At 51.8% G+C, this 18,221-nt stretch overlaps 1 protein-coding gene across 4 annotated transcripts; it reads left to right on the forward strand.

The window, feature by feature from the left end:
* The first annotated feature begins 1,007 nt into the window (after window positions 1–1,007).
* On the forward strand, window positions 1,008–16,310 carry SMIM41 (small integral membrane protein 41). 4 transcript variants are annotated; one of them, XM_031462519.2, is made up of 3 exons: window positions 1,008–1,690; window positions 15,352–15,595; window positions 16,174–16,310. In XM_031462519.2, the coding sequence occupies exon 1, from the start codon at window positions 1,271–1,273 to the stop codon at window positions 1,544–1,546; it is 276 nt and encodes a 91-aa protein (XP_031318379.1). In that variant the 5' UTR covers window positions 1,008–1,270; the 3' UTR covers window positions 1,547–1,690; window positions 15,352–15,595; window positions 16,174–16,310. The 4 variants fall into 4 exon arrangements, with proteins under 4 accessions (XP_031318379.1, XP_064347085.1, XP_031318380.1 ...); XM_064491015.1 differs by having other exon boundaries at window positions 15,352–15,664; window positions 16,174–16,237; XM_031462520.2 differs by having other exon boundaries at window positions 15,352–15,486; window positions 16,174–16,231.
* Window positions 16,311–18,221: the final 1,911 nt, after the last annotated feature.

Here is an 18,221-nt window from a genome sequence, read left to right on the forward strand (position 1 = left end):
TTTATATTATCTGGTCTTGCTTCAGGCACCCCCAAAGATCTCTCCTCTCTATTCATTGAGCACACCCAGACCCCACTTGAACCAGAAAGCTCATTTGATTTGGTCTCTCTCTCTCGATTGGCCAGCTCTCACGTGTCCAGTGTCCAGTGACCCTTCCAGTTTGAGCTGGCCCTCGCCGTTGTTAGGACATTGCTTTAATAAGTCACACTTGTGTGCTTTTTATTGTTCCATATTTTAGAATGCTTTTTTGTGGGGGGGGTGGTGGTGGTTAAAGGAGGTCCTGGGGATTGAACCCAGCACCTTGTGCATGCTAAGCATGTGCTCTACCACTGAGCTATACCCTCCCACCCCCTACAATGCTTTTTGGTTACATCTGGGCCAGTTCTAACCAGATTGAATGAACTGGGTGTAAGCAGGGATGCTAAGGGAGAAGTGGATTGGGGGTCTTGTCCTTTGTCCTGGAGCATGTAGGTGCAGGGATGGCCAGGAGGTGTTGGCATATTTTTTCTCATTCCAGGCTGCTCTTGGCTGTGTGCTATTTCATGACAGGTTTTGTAATGTCCTACCTTTGACCTCTGGGGCACTGGGGAGTTGGAGAACTCCGGAGGTCCTCAGGGGTTAAGAGATGGGAAGCAAGTCCTTGATGAGCAGAGGGGTGGGGGTAGGTCTTAAAGTGCCCCCTGCCCTCCATCTTCCTGCTCCCGAGGGGATGGTGGATGAGAAAGGCCACGCATCACTAAGGTTCTGGAGGCTGCTCTTTCGCCTCCTGTCCAAGTGGCCACCTAGGCCACCTAGCAGTATTGGTCTTTGGCCCAGGGATAGGGAGCCCAGGATTGAAGATGGTCCTGTGTCCCACTCAGCGGGGGCAGCACCCTAGCCAGCATTTGGGGTGCGGTCTGGAAGATCTTTTCAGGGTTTTGAGGGAAGGTCTGCTCCTTTTGCCAAGCGGGAGGGAGAGCCCTGGGGACAGGACTCCTGGGTTTGGCTGGTTGGGTGCATGCGCCAGATTTGCATGCGTTGGTCTGTGAGCCTTTGGGCCGAGAAGCACAGCAGCGCCCGCCGTGACTGTGGGCCATAGCTGCACTGGAGGAGCCCTTTGTCTAGGAAGGGCCCCAGCGCTCTGCTCAAGGGGTGGGGGCCCAGAGCGCCTGGGATCCGCCCCTCGGGTCCCTCCCCGACGCAGTCGCAGCCTGTCCGCCCGTCCGCCTGCCAGCCGGGACTCTCGCACATCTGGCGATCCCGAGCACAGCTGGGCAGCCGGCACCGAAGCATGAACGGCTCACAGGCGGGCATCGCAGCCCAAGCCGCCTGGCTGAGCTCCTGCTGCAACCAGTCGGGGGTGCAGCCGGAGCCCCCCGAGGGGCCGCGCGCCGTGCAGGCAGCGGTGCTGGGCGTGCTGTCGCTCCTCGTGCTCTGCGGGGTCCTGTTCCTGGGCGGCGGCCTTCTGCTCCGCGCGCAGGGCCTGACGGCGCTGCTGGCCCGAGAGCTGCTCGCGTCCCGGGAGGCCGAGCCCAGCGGCGCCAGCGGAGGCGACGACGACTCTTAGACGCCCGGCTGCGCTCGGGGGTCGCAGCCTCCAGGCGACCCGCGGACTCCGCGCCTTACTGCGAGGGAGCGGCCCGGGCGCCCGACGGCTGCGGCGGACGGAGCCCCGGCGCCCCCACCCCGCGATGCTGGCGCGCACGCGCAGGTGAGAGCCCTCGCTGGCGAGAGCCGCAGCGCCGGACTCGGGGCGCAGGAGGCCGTAGCCTTCGTATTGGCTCGGCTCTCTGGGCGCAGCCACAGAGCCCCCAGCTTTTCAGCGACTCCGGTTTTGCCTCTGGAAGCCCACGGAGTGGGGCCTGCAGCTACCCCAGGTGTGCCGGATCTGAGCGAAGAGGCTGCCCCTCCCTCCCTCTCCCATTCTCTCTCCTGTAGCAGCGGCGCCCCAACCCAAGGCTTTTTTTTCTAGATCACTGTTACTATGGGAGCGGGGGAGGCAGGACAGACCATGGAGCAGGGAGGCCGGAGGGGCCACAGTGTGCTGTGAGGCCCTTCTTCCCTGCAGCCACGCCACCCAACTTTGCTCCAGCCCCACCTAGTACTAAGGCCCAACTTGGTGTCACCCCAGCACTGCCCATCCCACTGGAAGGCTGAGGAGAGACACCTCCACAGAAACTCAGACAATCCAGGCCTCTGGCTTCTGCTTCCTTCTCTTCTTCTGGAAGCCTTTTCCCTGGAGGGGATTTGAGTAAGATTCCTCACTGTGGCCTCCCTCTTGAGGCAGGGATGGGAGTGAATTTCAGTGCAGAGCCTGGGGCCTGGATGACCCTGGGGGATGGGGCCTCCTCCCCCAGCCCCTGCGCAAGTTGGCAGGATGCATGTAGCCCAGAGCAAGGAGCTTTGGGTTTTGTGTGTGTGTGTGTGTGGGGGGGGGGGGGGGGTAGGTGACAAGGCTCCTAACAGCTGAGGGGCCTCAGGAGCACGTTGCTCCAGGAAGCTGGGGCTGAGGAGTCCCAGCTGTGGGGTGTCCATCTGGCCCTCTTGCCTCTGTCTCTCCAAGGACAGGAGCCATCTGGAGGGAAGGGCCTGGGTGGCCAAAAGACAAGGTAATTCTAGGCCAAGGCTGCCTTGGGCAGAGCCACAGGGGTTGGTGAGGGAAGTCTTCTCTGTCCCTCCTCTCTGTTCCGGGTTGTACCTAGGGGGTCCCACGAGGTTTCTGTGGGTGGGGCTGTTCATTGGAGGTGCCTCTGACCTCTCTTGCCCCTCCTACTCTCGAGCCCCTCCCTTGCCTACAAGCGGCAGGCAGAGGCAGGGTCCCAGCTTCCCTCTGGCCGAGACCAGAGTGAGCGCAAGGGAGTGAGTGCGTGTGAGGAGGGGCTGAGGAGGGGCAAGGGGCCGGAGTGGGGAGGGTGCAGCTAAGCAGCTGTGAAGCTGACGACGACGTGTGATCTCTGCTCAGAGCAGCCCAGGATCTGGTGCTAATCCTGGGCAGCTGTGCCACACTGGCCTTGCTGAGCTGTGGACTTCTCACCTCAGGCACACCGCCCCCACCCCCTTGGAGAAAGGGCTGGCCAGGGCAGTGAGAGGTGTGTGTGTGGGTGTGTGTGTGAGTGACTGCTCCCAGCACAAGGACAGCAGGCAGGACCCAGGGACAGTCCCCACCTCACTTTGCTGTGTCCTCAATTCCCCCTCTTTATTGTACCTGGGTTCACCCACCACCTTGCCCCATACCTTCTGCTGCTTTTCCATCCTTTCTCCCATCTCCATCCTGTGCTCTTTTCTCCTTCCCCAGCTGACAGTCTCCATGTCCGCCGTGAACCCTTCATTTTACAAATGGGAAAGCTCAGAGAGAAGAAAGTAACATGACGTGAATGACAGAGCTGGAAATGGTCCCTGGGGCTCCTGATTGATTCTGAGCTCAGTGGGTGGGGGCGGCATCCCTGAGTGAGAAGGACTCCTTGGGTGGCCCCTTTTGCTCTGTCCTCCCTTTCCCTGATTTCTCACCACTCTTTGAGATGCTGATGCAAAATATAGACTCTCTTCCCAAAAGAATGACCCTTCACACGTATTTGGCATATGGCTTCTGGGGCTGGAACCCCTACTTCCCCCACCTCCATGTCCTCCCTCTTGTTCTTACTTCTTAGTGGCCTTGCTAGATACCTTCTTGCTGCTGGGAATGGCCTTCCAGATGCCACAGCAACTCCTCAGCCAGCTGGGCTCAGTTTTCCTGGCTGAGGGAGGGGGTGAACTCAGAGGGTCAGCTGGAATATACATCTATGGAGAAGAATCCAAGTGGAATGAGCAGAGGGATCAGAGGTCAGGGTGATGACTTGGATTGGCCTTTGGGTTCAAGTCTGGGTGGTGTCAGGGATGTAAAGAGATTTGCTGGAGGGAAGGGTTGTGCCCCAGTATCATTTTTACTCAGGCACTCAGGCAGGGCTGGGGGTGTTGGGGTGGAGGGAAGAGAAGAAGGGGCAGGTAAAGGCTTTCTTCATCCAACTTCCTGCCTTTAGTCTCCCTTTCAGCTCAGTGCTTGTAGAGTCAGCCTGTGGCATGTGCTAGGGACCTCAGTGTTCCTGAGGGAAGATACTGAGATACTTGCCATGGAACTCTGACCCTGGTCAAGGCTGTCAGACTGAGTGGGGAGGAAAAGAATTTAGAAAATTGAGAAATGGGCGCTGCTGTCCCGCCATCTCAGGCTCTCAGGCTGACAGTGAGTGGTGGGGGAATGGCTGCAAGTCTGAGTGCCATGGAGGGAGGCCAGGCATCTGGACCCCAGCAAGCTCCAGTAGCCTGCACTTTCCTTGACAGAAAGGCTGGGGCCACAGATGGGAGGACATCTTGCCTTAACCTTCCTGCAGCCCCTGGATCTCACCCTGAGCTGGAAAGGGCCGTTATTCCTTGGCTTCCACATGGTGCAGCTCCCTTCCCAGCAAAGATGGGGGCGGCTATCTGTTACAGATTCCGGAGCCTTGCCTGGTCTGTTTCCCAAAGAGCTCTCCCTCCAGCCCTCTGGCCCATGGGGAACGCCTGCTGCCTTGATCCATGTGTGGTGCAGACAACAGCCTGGGAGAAACCTGGGTTGTGGTGAGACCTAAACCTGGGATGCTTGCCGTTAGCTGCTTTCTCTGATCTGCCCCATCCAACCTCCTGAAGTGCTCATGGTGTGGGTCTGGGAGGTTGGCGCTCCAGGAATGAATGGGCCCTCTGGACACTGAAGAGGCCACACCCCCCGGATGCTCAGTGCGGCAAATGCTGGCCACGCCCCCTGTCTGCCAGGCCTCTGAGGACACCTGTCCCGTCTCTGGTGCAGGGCAGCTATGGTCTTACAGGCCACTGACTTGTCCCTGCTGAGGGCTGTGGGTCATTGTCCCCCATTTGGAGGTCTTGGGTGCCCCTGCAATGTCCCATCACTTCCTGTGGCTTGTTATTAAATATGCTGATAATGCAAGTTTGGAGTATACAGTCAACGTTTCCGGCTCCTGACTCTTGGTATTAGTGGTACCCCTGGGACATCCTCCAGTTTGGAATGTTTCTGGCAGATCCTGAAATAGCAACCGCAGCCCATCTCCCCTGGTCTCTTCTCAGTGCTGGCTATTCCCCTTCCATACCCAGATCCAAATCCTTCCAAGAGTGGGTGGGTAGGAGGTGGGGTAGTGACTCACACGCCAGCACTTGGCTGCCCCCCTGTGGCCAGTGAGGGCAAGAACACCGCTCCACTCAGTTGATACTTGGGGGGCTCTGATCACAGTCTTAACAGAGCTTGTGCCTCAAAATGAGGGGATTTTGTGGGCGTGTGCACTGAATTCTACATTGTGAACTTTCCTGAACCTCAGTCTTTTAATCCATGAAATGGAGGTAACAATGTCATGAGAATCAAATATGGAGTACGCTTGTCTGTAGACAAAAGGCTTTCTACACTGTAATTATCATGTAACGTTGTTACTGTTAGCTTTTTCTCCAAAGGTGGCCATCCCCAGAGGAGAGGTGTAGAACCACCCACCCTGTTCCTGGGAACGCTTCGTTTATTCATCTTTTCCATGAGTGTTTAGTGAGTGACTGCTCTGTGCTGGGCAGGTCCCTGGGGCTGGGGATGAGATGAATATGACAGAGGTCCTGCCCTCAGGGAGCTCACAGTCCTGTAAAGAGCACTGTTCACAAGACTGAAGTTAACACAGACAATAAGAAGTGTCCAGCGTTGACAGAGCCAAGAGTAAGGAGTGACTGGCTTGGCTTGTAGAGGTGGTGGCCATACTGAACGGGCATTTATGGGGCAAAGAAGGGGAGGAAGAATGTTCTGGGCAGAGGTACAGAAGGGTGTAGGGTTGGAGGTGCCCTTGAAGCAGGTAGGTAGAATGGAGTGTGAATGGATGTGAGACCAGAGGGGTAGCAGCCTGGTAGGGAGTGGAATTTACCCTGGGGGCAGTGAGGTGTCTGGAGGGTTTTAAGCCAGGAATTGACATGGTAAGATCTGAATTTTAGGGAATTAGGGGTAAATCTGTGGGTGGGAGTAGGCTAGAGGTAGAGAGACAGCCAGGAGGCTGTGGTCCAAACCCAGCAAAGATGATGGTGGCCTGGACTAGGATGGAAAGAAAGGGAACAGATCCAAACGATGTTTGGGATTCAGGCTTTTGGTCACTAGTTGGGTGTGAGAGATGAGGGAGAGGGAAGCGGGAGGAGAACAAAGCCCTAGTTCCTGTCCTGAATTAGTGAGGGGGTGGTGATGCCTGCCACCCAGTGAGGGGCTGTGTTATCAGTTAGGATTTTTTTGGTCTGAATTTACAGGAAACTCAAAAGATAGTTGGCTTGAACAGAAGGGAATTTATTGGCCCACATAACTGCAAAGCCCAGTGGTAGTTCTGGCCTCAGGCCTGCTTTGACTCAGGTCTGACAGTGAGAGCAAGCCTGGCCCCTCTGCCTCCCGTGGCTGGGTCTGCAGCCTGTGTCAGCTTCTGGCAGGGTAGTCTGGTGGTTGGAGCAAGGACTTGACATCACCGGCTGGATTTGTGCTGGCACACCCTTCCCTGGCTATGTGACCTGGGCAAAGTGCTTGACTCCTCTGTGGCTCAAGTCCCTCCTCTTTTGAGTGGGGAAAAGCAGTGCCAAGCTACTGCGTCTTTCCTTAGGACGAAATGAGATCCACCCGTGTAGAGAGCCTGGCGCAGAGCCTGGTGCAATAAATGTGCGTGTTGTTAGTCTCAGCCTCCACGTGAGGCAGGGTGTCGGCTTCAGATCTATCAGGAAGGCGGGGCCCCTCTCCCAGGTCCCTCGGGCCAAACCACAGGAGCGGCTGTAAACTGTCCTAACCTTGACGAACTTGCTGCGAGCACGGAATATTCTAGATCTCGATCACATTCTCTACTCAGACACCCCAAACCACGGGGCCCAAAGGATGGAGACTGTCTCCTCACCAGATCTAAGCCCGTTTCTGTCCTGGAGAGAACAGAACAGAAGGTGGGCATAAACAGATACATGGCTGTTGCAGACGGTGGGGGGAGGGGGCGGGGTCGCAGGCAGAGACGGTGGCCAATAAGTCCAGTTCTGATGTGTTGAGTTTGAAGCACATCGGGGACATCCAAGGTGGACAATTAGTGTATAAGGCTGGGGCTCAGCACAGAGACTTCTGGGCAGTGGTGTTGCTAGAGACAGAAAATGGAACTGTGGGAAGGGACCAGGCTGGGGGGAGAAAGGAGGAGGTTGAGGGGGCCACCCTGGCAGGCCACCACTAAAAGGCAGAGCAGAAGCAGAAGAGGAGCTAGCAAGGCCCTCCTGGTGGAACCTCAGCCCTGGATGGCTGCTGAGTGCCCCCAGAGAACATTTCACCCCTGGGTGGACTGGTGGCACCAAGAATGGTCACCAGACCCTGCAGGACCCTCTCTGAGTCTGGCCAGCTCCCTCTTCCGATGCTGATTACTGCCAACCATGCCCTCTCAACCCTGCCTCTGCCCCCACCTGCCCCCATCTCCCACACTCTGCTCAGATACCCTCACCTCCTACTTCTCACAGAAAGGAGATGCCATCGGACAAACTCCCTCCACTCTGTCCCCAGACCTCCTCTGGAGCCAGGGGCTTTTCCCATGTGTCCCCGGAGAGGCGCCTCCCCCAGCCCCCATAGATGCACTGTCCTCCTCGGCACCCCCACCCTTTCACTTTTGATTCTTTAATGCTCCTTTAACTGCTCCTTCCCTGCTGGCTCCAACTTCAAAACACTCAGGTTTCTTGCATCTTAAAATAGCCCTCCTCTGCACCCAGGGCTCCTCCAGTTACTACCCTGTGTCTGGCTTCGTCTTTACAGCTAAACTGCTCTAAAGTCACCCATTCTGCTGTGCATCCCCCATCCTCCTTCCGTCTTGGCCTCCTGCTCACTCCTCATTCCTCTGCAGCCTGCCTTCTGTCTACACTGGCTCTGGCGGGTCAAGATCTACCTCTGGATGCTTGCTTGAACCTGCTTTTCTGTTCTTATCTCAGCTGCTCTCCTGGCACCTCTCCCTCCTCTTCACAGCCATCCCCATGGCTTCTGGGGCAGCTCTGAAAGAAGCTCCGGGACGTGGAGAGGGGAGGCTGAGACTGTAGGCTCCAGAGTGATACTGGGTTCACACCCTGGGTCCGCCACTCACTGGGTAACTGAAATCCTCTCTGTCATTCGTGAAATGGGATCTCAGAAACTCCTGAGATGGTGTGGACTTCAGCGTGTGGGAGGCTGGGCCCTGGAGTGCCTGCCTGTCTGAATCCAGGCTCCCCAGCTCCCAGCTCTGCATGCCCTTGGCAAGACTTGCTGTCCCTTGTCCCTGTCTCACCTCTGTCTGGGGGTCCTGGCCAGCACCTCCTCTCTCATTGCCCAGGGCTCACATGCCTCAGGACTGTTGGAAGCCTTCCTCTTGCCCTGCCCTCTTGCCCTGGGTGCTCTCCCCCTCTCCTGGAGCTGAAATCACTATCTCTATGCATGCCTCTGAGAGCTGCAGCCCCACCCTCACCCAGGTCCTGAATCCGGCATTAATACATTGGCCCATTCTGCCGTGATTTACTCAGCAGCCTCTCTGGCAGCCACAGGAGAATACATGGTAAATGAGACAGGCCCCTGCTCTCAGAGCCTCCGTTGTTCTGGTGGGAGGGGACGTTTAATGAATGTGTGAACAAATATACGAGGTAACTGCGGGCAGTAATACAACAGGGCAAGGGGGTGGAGACCTGTGGGTTGTTTAGGTGGAGGTAGTCATGGGAAGCTTCCCGGAGGAGGCGGCATCTGAGTCAAACCCTGGCCAGTGAGGAGGATCCAGCCAGAATAAGGGCTGGAGCAGAGTGTTCCTGCCAGAGGGACAGTGGGTCAAAAGGTCCTACCGTGGGAATGAGACTGGTGCGTCTGAGGAACCAAAAGGAGGCTGGTGCGTCAGGAGCTTAATGAGCTAGAGGGGCGGCAAGTCATGGAGGAAGACCTTTGCTCCTGGCGCACCATCTTCACTCCTAGCCTGTCTGGCTCCCAGGGCATGGTACCACCTCCTTCCCAGCAGCTGTCCTCCCCTCTCCTTCTTTGCACATCACCAAATGTGGTCCATTTTGCCTTTTAGAGAGCTTTGCTCCATCTCTAGCCGCCAGTCTCACCTCTCACGCAGCCCCCATGTCCATTGGTGCTTCTTGGCTCACCCTGCTCCACGGGCCCCAGAGGGGTCTTGTAAAAAGGAGTAGCCTGTCAAGCTCCTCCCTGTCTAATGCCCCCACCCCAGCCCTCAAAATGGATTCTCACTGGTCGTAGACGGAGTCCAAAATGTGGTCCCCAGGCTCCTACTTGGGCTTCTGCTCCCTCTCTTCGTCGTCTCTGTCCAGCTCCATCATGTCCTCCAGGCCTCTGAGAAGCTGTCTCCACCCCTCCTTCCATTTCTCGGCTGGCCCCTTGCCCTCCTTAAGGCCTGGGGATCCCTGTCAGGCATTTCCACAGCCCCTGGGAGTCTCCATCCACATGTCCAGTTACACGTCTCGTGTCTCTCCTCGGACATCTCGTAAGCTCCGAGAGAACAGGGCCAAATGTGTTTGTTCCCTGCTGCTTCTCCAGTGACTGTCGTAGTGCCTGGCACATAGTAGGTGCTCAGTAAATATGTGTTGAATGAATGAAGGGTCGAGTTCTACAGAGAGGCTGCGGGAGGGGAGGTTGGAGAGGAGTCTCCTGGACCGCCCCCCGCCCCTTGAAGCTGCCCACCCACCCAAACCTCCCACAACCCTCAGCCTCACCCAACAGCATGAGCCCCGGCCACTTGTCATCCTTACAGCCTCTGTCCTGACCATTTGACCCTGATCCCCTCTGGCTCTGATTCCCATTCTGCTCCTCCTATCCCCAGGCTCAGCCTCTGCCCCCTCAGATCTTCTGGTGAAGCAGGTGGTTCCCTGCCCCCAGGCCCTGGGCTCTTTCTTTTTTACTTTTATTTTTGCTTTTTTGGGGGGTGGGGCAGGTAATTGATTGATTGACTTATTGACTTACGTATTTATTTATTCAGTGGAGGTACTGAGGATTGAACCCAGGACATTGTGCTTGCTAAGCACACACTCTTCCACTGAGCTATACCCTCCCCACGAAGATATATTTTTGTGAGGGATCATGTTAGGGTTCCAAGCTGTGCGGTGACTTAATTAACTTGGTGCCTTTTACCACAAGAGGGTGCCTAATGTTTGCTCTTTACTGTCCCCTCTGTTCCTCTTGCAGTCACTGTGCCTTGTGCAGATCTGCTCCCCCATGCTTCAGAGGGCCATCATGGTGGTGCCTCTGCTGTCCAGGGGGAGATCCTGGGGCTCCAGGCCCACCCCATTTCTCTGCAGAGTCTCTTTCCCCCGCGGCAGCCTAACTCCTTTACCCCCGTGACAGCATCTCTTTACTCACAGTGGATAGTTCATGTGAACCTACCTGTTTTCATGACTTTGAACCTCTTCCTTGCAAAACAACGACCCAGCTAAAGGTAGATATACCTCCTTTTTGGACTGGCTTTCATGACAAACCACCATATTAGCTGGAAACGTCTCTGGCTGAGCCATCTGCTCAAATGTCAGCTCCAACAGGATAGGGGTTCTTGCTATTTCATTCACCGCACACAGAGGGCTGCGAGGAAACAGATTTTTAAATGCAGAGCATCGTCCCTTAAATTTCATCTTTGATCACGGAGTGGGGAGGAGGCAGAAACTATAAATGCATCATAGCCCCTCAGTTCTCTCGAGTGAAAAAAATGTGTTAACTCCCAGAGACATGCTAGAACCTAGTTGAGGCACCTTGGAGTTTGATCCTATAACAGGCTGCCGGTGTGAATGGAACCTTTAGAGAAATGATAGCAAAGTTTAAGAGGGTTAGTCGGTAGACTTTCAGATACTGTCAGGCTCATCTTTTAGATTTTGCCACATACTGTCAGTTCTTTAGACATCACTCTTCATGCGTTCGCAAAAACAAACAAACAAAAAAACAGATTAGCACATTTTTCCCCCACTGTGTGCAAGCTGGGTGGAGAGGGCAGAGCTGTGTGGTTGGCTGAAGATTGGAACAGCACACTCCAGCACCTGGGAGGGCGGGCCAGAGGTTGTGGAATCAGTGCGAGCAGAAACCGCTTCAAATGCACAGGTGGCAGGCGGATGGAACATCTCGCTGCCTGTTGGTTCCCAAATCTGAATGTATCTTTTCATTTCAAATGTCTCTATCAGATACCAAATGTTACAGGAACTGTAGGGGAATGAATTAAAAGTAGAAACAATATTTCGTTCTTTGCCATTTGAGAGAAATGATGAATATTTCAAAACCATTTGGTAGAAAGCAGGGGGCGATGTCTCCCTTTCCCTCCCCCAATGTCTAAGGCAGTGTTCCTGTTTCCTTTTTCCTTTTTTTTTTCAATGTTTAAATTATATTTATTTATTTATTTAATTAAAATTTTTTTTATTGAAATATAGTTGATTTATAAAGTTAGTTTCAGGTGTACAGCAAAGTGATTGAGTTATAATGCAGTGTTTCTTAAAAGTGGGTTCCATGGTCCTCCAGCCTCAAGGGACTTTAATGGAAACATCTCTGGCTGCAACTTGAATAAAGGTCTTGTGTTACTTGAATAAAGGGTTCTGTGGTCATAAATATGGGAAACTTTGTGTTAAGTAAAGTTAAAGAGGTTTCTCTATTGCAGTTCTTGTAAGAAGCATTAATATGCCAATATTATGATGTATCAGAGAGAAGCACAGAGCACTTCCCAGCAGATCTGACCAAAGAATTATTTTTCCCCCTCCTTCTCCTTTTTTGAAAGGAGCATCCCACGGGACCACCATTCCAACCAACATGCTTTGGGGAATCCTTTAAAACCTTCTCTTTGGAAGAGAAGAACAATTTTGGAAAAAAAAAAACAACAAAACCAAAACTTAGCTCATGTCTCTTCAGACAACGCATTTCCTTTGCTTTGTCAGAACAACAGTATAAAATTAATTTTATTTCCAAGGACTGTAATGCCACATTACTAAATTTAAATTCACTTTTTTCCCCAAAGAGGGTTTTAAAAAACACATTTCGGAACTACTACTTATGTGAAACAAATCTCTGCATGGAGAAATGGCCAAATATGTACAAGAATTTTATACAGGTTGCAAATGTGATTTCAGAATTTCCATTTTGCCACAATTATTTTACCCAAAGTTCACCATACCCTGTGGTTCCTAAGACGCAACAGATCTTGGGTGGTTTCCCTTTAGCATGGCTGTGACAAAGGAAGCCCTTTCCCTGAACAGCTATTTTGCTTGCTTTGCTTTTACCAATCTCTACAGCCGGTCCACAGCCTTGTTGCCTAAAATGAACTGACCTAGACACTAGGGTCAGTGGCCTGCGCTATTGGCTGAGGAGTGGGGACCAAGTGGCCAAGGTGTGGAAGTTGGCTGCATTGGCTGAAAGACCGGTCATGTTTTACTAGACTAATCTGAGTTTATCATGTTATACATGCTGAACTTTAATTGTAACTCTGCTGCGATTATGGCTGGAGGTTGTCATGTTGGCTCCATGGCTGCACCAAAATAGTGGAAATTCAAAGACTCTTGATGAAAGGAGTGGCAAAGTCATGTTGTAAAGGGGCCTGAGGGATGGAGATGGTTGTGAGTTTCTTTTGAAACAATCTACCGTAGGGTGGTCAAATACAGTGCCCACCAGGGCTGGGCAGGAAACGTAGGGTCCCCCTCTAAGGAAGGGGGGCTACGCAACTTGAGATGACTGTTACATGAGGAGATTCAGGCCTGATGGTGTCAGGTCTTCTGATTGTTCAAGAGGAGATGGAAATCCAGATTTTTTATAAATTCTACTGATCTGTTTTTACATTTTTTATTGAAGTATAGTTGATTTACAATATTGGTTTCAGGTGTACAGCAAAGTGATTCAGTTATACATATGCATACATATATATTTGTATTTGCTTTTCAGATTATTTTCCATTGTATGTTATTACAAGAAATTGAATATAGTTCCCTGTGTTACACAGTAGGTCCTTGTCGTCCATCTATTTTATACACAGAAATGTATGCCTGTTAATCCTCAACCCCTAATTTATCCCTGCCTTTGGTAACCATAGTTTATTTTCTATGTCCATGAATCTGTTTTTGGCTTGTAAATAGAATTTGTATCCTTTTTTTTAGAGTCCACGTATAAGTGATACCATATGATATTTGTCTTCCTCTGTCTGATTTCATTCAATATGATAATCTCTAGGTCCATCCATGTTGCTGCAAATGGCATTATTTTATTCTTTTTTTTTATGGCTAATATTCCATTGTATTTATACACCACATCTTCTTTATCCAGTCGTCTGTTGATGGACATTTAGGCTGTTTCCATGTCTTGGCTGCTGTAAATAGTGCTGCTATGAACATTGGGGTGCACATGCCTTTTCAAATTAGAGTTTTCTCCAGATATATGCCCAGGAGTGGGATTGCTGGATCATATGGTATAAATTCTACTGATTTTTAAATGTAGGCTCTATTGAAAAATAGTGTGAGCCAATCCCAACTTCCATCTGTGGTGAAAGCTGGCCCATGGGCTGCCAGTTTGTGACCGCTAGTGATTGACAGTCTCTATCTCCAGCTTGAATTCTTTCCTGAGCACCAGAGCGACATACAGATGTGCCTCCTAGATGCCCAGACAGCTGGAGGTCCCAGGCATCTCAATTTCCACTTGTCCAAAATTGAACTTGTCATCTCCTCCATGTCTGTTCACCCTGGGTTCCTGTTCTCAGGGATGATACAGCAAGCATCCAATCACCCAGGCCACCTTGGGAGTCCTCCCAGGTGCTCCCGCCTTCTGTCCCCCCTTGCAGTTCATCACAACTTACTTTCTGGTTCTAGTTACTAACTATCTCTAGCATCCTTGTCCTACTCTCCATTTCCTTGCCACTGTCTTCAGGACCTTATCCTCTCTTACCTGGACCATTTCCACAGCCTCCTAACTGGTGTCCCTGCCTCCAAATTGTCTTCCTTCCAGTCCTTCCTCTGGAGCTGCACTGATCAATATTGTAGCCACTAGCTACATGGCTAGTATGGCTATTTAAATTAATTAAAATTAAATAGAATTTAAAAATTCAATTCTTTAGTCTTAGTACCCACATTTCCAAGTGCTCAACAGACACATGTGGCTGGTGGCTTCCATACTGGACAGTGCAGTTATAGAACATTCCCATCACTGGATGCTTTGTGATCACATTACCACCTAAAACCTCCCTGGTTGTCCATTTCTCTCTGGATAAAGTCCAGTCTCCTTAACCTAGTTTACATCTCCTCCCCACCCCTGTCTAGCTGTCCAGCTGCACCTCCCATCTTGTCACCATACCAGCTCCTGCCTGTGACTCGCCTGCCTTCATGGGGCAGCCCGGAGCCCCTTGTTTACCTACATCACCCCATGCTTAGTGTTCAAACACTGCTTTTTCTTTTAACATTTAATGATTTTAAAAAACTTTTTATTAGTTTTTAAGGTTTTCTTTTTTCTTTGCGTGTTCTACTTTATTTATTAATGGATTGAACCCAGGAACTCATGCATGCTAAACAAGCACTCTGTGCCACTGAGTTATACCCTCCTCCCCTCCCTCGAGCACTGCTCTTGTTTGGGGCTTTGTAGCACCCACCCCAGGCCCCCACACCTGCCGGCACCACACACACACTACCCTTAGCACAGCTGGACATAGCGCTTAGCACTCTGGTGACAGTCTGTCTCCCTCTCTGTGAGTGCAGCTGTGCTTCCCTCCTGTCTGCAGTCCCCCCTCCCCCCACAACACACCGGTCTAGCCCAGTAGGTTGCCCAGGGGCCGAGGCTGGGGGTGTGTCTGGAGAGACTGGGGAACACAATCCTGGGAAGCATCCTGGAGTTAGCAGGAGACTTCCATTTGCAAGGGCGCACCTCACTCCCACGGGGCTGAGCAGTCAAGGGGGGGTTCTCAGCTCAACCAGCTGGACAGTGAAGAGGGAGACTGGCCCCCAGGGCTGGTTTGATGGGGCCTCAGCCTCTCAAGGCCTGGGGGAGTCTGGTCTCTCTCCAGGCAGGTGGGGTGCAGCATCTGCCTGAGATAGCGCCCCCGTGTGGCCCAAGAGGGCATAGCAGCTCCCAGGGCTGTAGCTTCCCTCTCCAGATCCTGGGAGAGAGTGAGGGTGAGAGAGAGGACACACGTTTGGGAGGCTCTCCTAGGAGGGCGAGGAAACGACTTTCTAAGGAGACCACAGCAAAACTCTCCTCTCCCGTGTTCCCTTTACCATGTTTCCCCCACCCCAGCCACACCCCTTAGGCAATGGTCGGAGTGAGGGAGGGTCATCTGTCTCAGTTTAAATTCCCTCCTCTAAGATCCCAAGGCACCCTGAAAGTATGCCAGGGGAGTTGAAAGACCCCTCATTTCTTCACAGGGAAGCTCTGAATCAAAGAAAGTAATCCAGGCCAGACCCCTTCTCTTCTGATGCCAGTGGGCCCTGGGGGACCAGGAAGAAATGAAGGATTCTGGACAGAATAATGGGGACCTGATGACCTCTGGAGCATGACAGGTGCCTTGCAAATGTGGAAATGCTCTTCCTGTGAATCTCATTCGTCTGAACTTCTTGTCCCTGGGAGATGCGGATGTTTCTCTAGGCTGGAGCCACCTGGAAGGGACTGGTGGGTGTCTAGCTCCCTCTAGTGGGAGTCCTGAAATGGAATTGAATGGGAAGATTGGCGTCAAGGGAGGTCAGTCGGGACTGCACCTTACGTCCTCCAAGTATTCCCATCACCTCCACGCCCTCCGCAGGACGCGTAGGGATAGGCAGCGAAGTGTAGCGTCCTCTCCCCGCCCCACTGAAGGTGGGGACGCTGTTTAGGCTCCAGGTCTGGGACCTGCAGCCTAAGGAAGGAAGGCACAGCAGGGAGGCTCTTGAGGGAGATGCTCCATGTTGGGAGGGAGAGGGAGGGAGAGGGAGAGGGAGAGAGGGAAAGACGGAGGGAGGGAGAGGCGGGGAGGTGGGGGGACTCTGTGTGGGGAAGTTCCATCCTTGGAAAGGCCCGCGTCTTAAGTACCTTCCTTAGTGAGCCACAAGGGAAAGTCCAAGTCAGTTGGAGAGTTAACCATTTTCTCTTAGAAGAGGTAATTCCCTTTTATGCAAAAAGAAAAAGAAATTTGTATATGGAATAAATGGGCCTTTGGGGGATATTAATGGGAAAGGAAGCCAGCCACCCCATCTCCTTCCACTTCCCAACAGAGAGGACGTCAACCTGCTGAGGCCAGGAAGTCCACGGGGCGATTGATGGCTCTAGAGGTGGCACAACAATGGAAAGAAAAATAAACCAGAGGACACATGCTGGGAGTGAGAGACCCAAACTTCTGACGGCAGCAGGGGTGTGGAGGGGGGAGACACCAACTCCTACCATGTCATCTGCGCTGCATACTGTGCACTGGATCTCAGCTTCCACTCGGTCCTCCTTCAGTGTGGCTTTTGCAGTGCGGAGGCCAGAAGGCCAGAAACCACCCTTCTTGGACTCCCTTGCAGCTAGAGTGCATTAGGTGCAGCCAGACAGATGCGCTTGTGTAGGATTTGGAAGGCGGAGGTGCGATGGGGACTGTCTTCCTGCTGCTGTCTCTGCTGAGAACAAGGTTGTGGGAAGGTGGTGGTCAGGTCTGGTCTCTCTGTCCCAGTGTCCAGTCATGACAGTCCTGGGCACCGGATAGTAGTCATGGTGGTGGCAGTGTCAGCCACAGCAAATCATTTTTTTTTTTAATTCATCAGAGAAGCTTGGAAAACACTGCTTTTTTATATACTCAACTTTTCTGTTCTTTTTCACACCCTACTCATGTAGACCTACTAAATATTAACATGCTCTTTTTTTTTTAATTGAAGTATAGTCAATTTACCTTGTCATGTTAATTTCTAGTGTATGGCATAGTGATTCATTTATACATATATGTATTCCTTTTCATATTCTTTGTCGTTATAGGCCATTACAAGGTATTGAATATAGTTCCCTGTGCTATGCAGTAAGATCTTTTTGCTTATCTGTTTTATATATAGCAGTTAGTATCTGCAAATTCAAATTCCCAGTTTATCCCTCTCCACCCCCTTTCCCCCAGGTAACCATAAGTTTCTTTCCTATGTCTGTGAATCTGCCTCTCTTTTATAAATGAGTAAGTTCATTTGTAACTTTCCTTTTTAGATTCCATGTATAAGTGGTGTCATATGGTATTTTTCTGTCTGATTTACTTCACTTAGTATGATGATCTCCAGGTCTGTCCACATTGCTGCAAATAACATTATTGTATTCTTTTTTATGGCTGAGTAGTATTCCATTGTGTGTGTTTGTGTGTGTGTGTGTGTGTACCACAATCTAGTCATCTGTGGATGGTGACACAGTGGTGTGTTGGTATGTCCTTGAACTCAGCAATTCCACTGGAAGCCTCCTGCCTCTCCAGCTGCCACCTGTTCCACCCATGATTTAATAAGCACCTAATTCCCTGAATTCCCCCAGACCCTCTTTTATTAACCCAGATTGGCTTGTTTCTGCAGTGCTGGCACAGTAGGCATACAGAGGAGGCTGGTTTGAATGGAAAACAGAATGTTCAATCAACTTCTAAAACAGATATTTGGCTCTAAAAGAGAGAGGGCCACAGCAGATTAGGGGATAGGAGGTGGGAAGGGACCCTCAGAGCTACAAGGCTGGACGGGAGTCCTGTTCTCAGAAGCCCGTGGGATAGTGGGGGCGGTGGGGGGATAGTCAGAAGCTCGCGGGAGGACCAGCCTCTGACTGAATGGTGATATTGCCAAGTTTACCCCCCCCCCCCGATCTTAGACCTCCCTTCTCTCCTTACCCCCTTTCCCAGGCATCCAGTCAGGATGGACTTTTAGGGAAACACAATGGCCCAGGTGCTCCCTCCTCCTCTCTTAGCTACTGCCGTTCTCTGAAAAGATCTGGTGAGCCCACCCACGGACACTAAAGCACAAGAAGTGTCAAGTCTAGAGTACAGTGCTGGGGCCAGAGGACTTGTTTTAGGATAAAGTCCCTTCAGGGTCAAAGACTAAACTCTCCTGGGGAATTTCAGGCATCAGCTGTGGGAAGGGGAGTTTTTTTTTTTTCCTCCAACTTCCATTCTTTCCTTTTTTTAAAAAAATATGTTTTTATTAAAGTACAGTCAGTTTACAATGTTGTGCCAGTTTCTGGTGTACAGCACAGTGCTTCAGTCACATAAGAACATACATACATTCGTTCTCATGTTCTTCACCATAGGCTAGTACAAGACATTGACTATAGTTCCCTG

This window comes from Camelus dromedarius, chromosome 11 (assembly GCF_036321535.1).
Source record: "Camelus dromedarius isolate mCamDro1 chromosome 11, mCamDro1.pat, whole genome shotgun sequence".
Classification (NCBI taxonomy): domain Eukaryota; kingdom Metazoa; phylum Chordata; class Mammalia; order Artiodactyla; family Camelidae; genus Camelus; species Camelus dromedarius.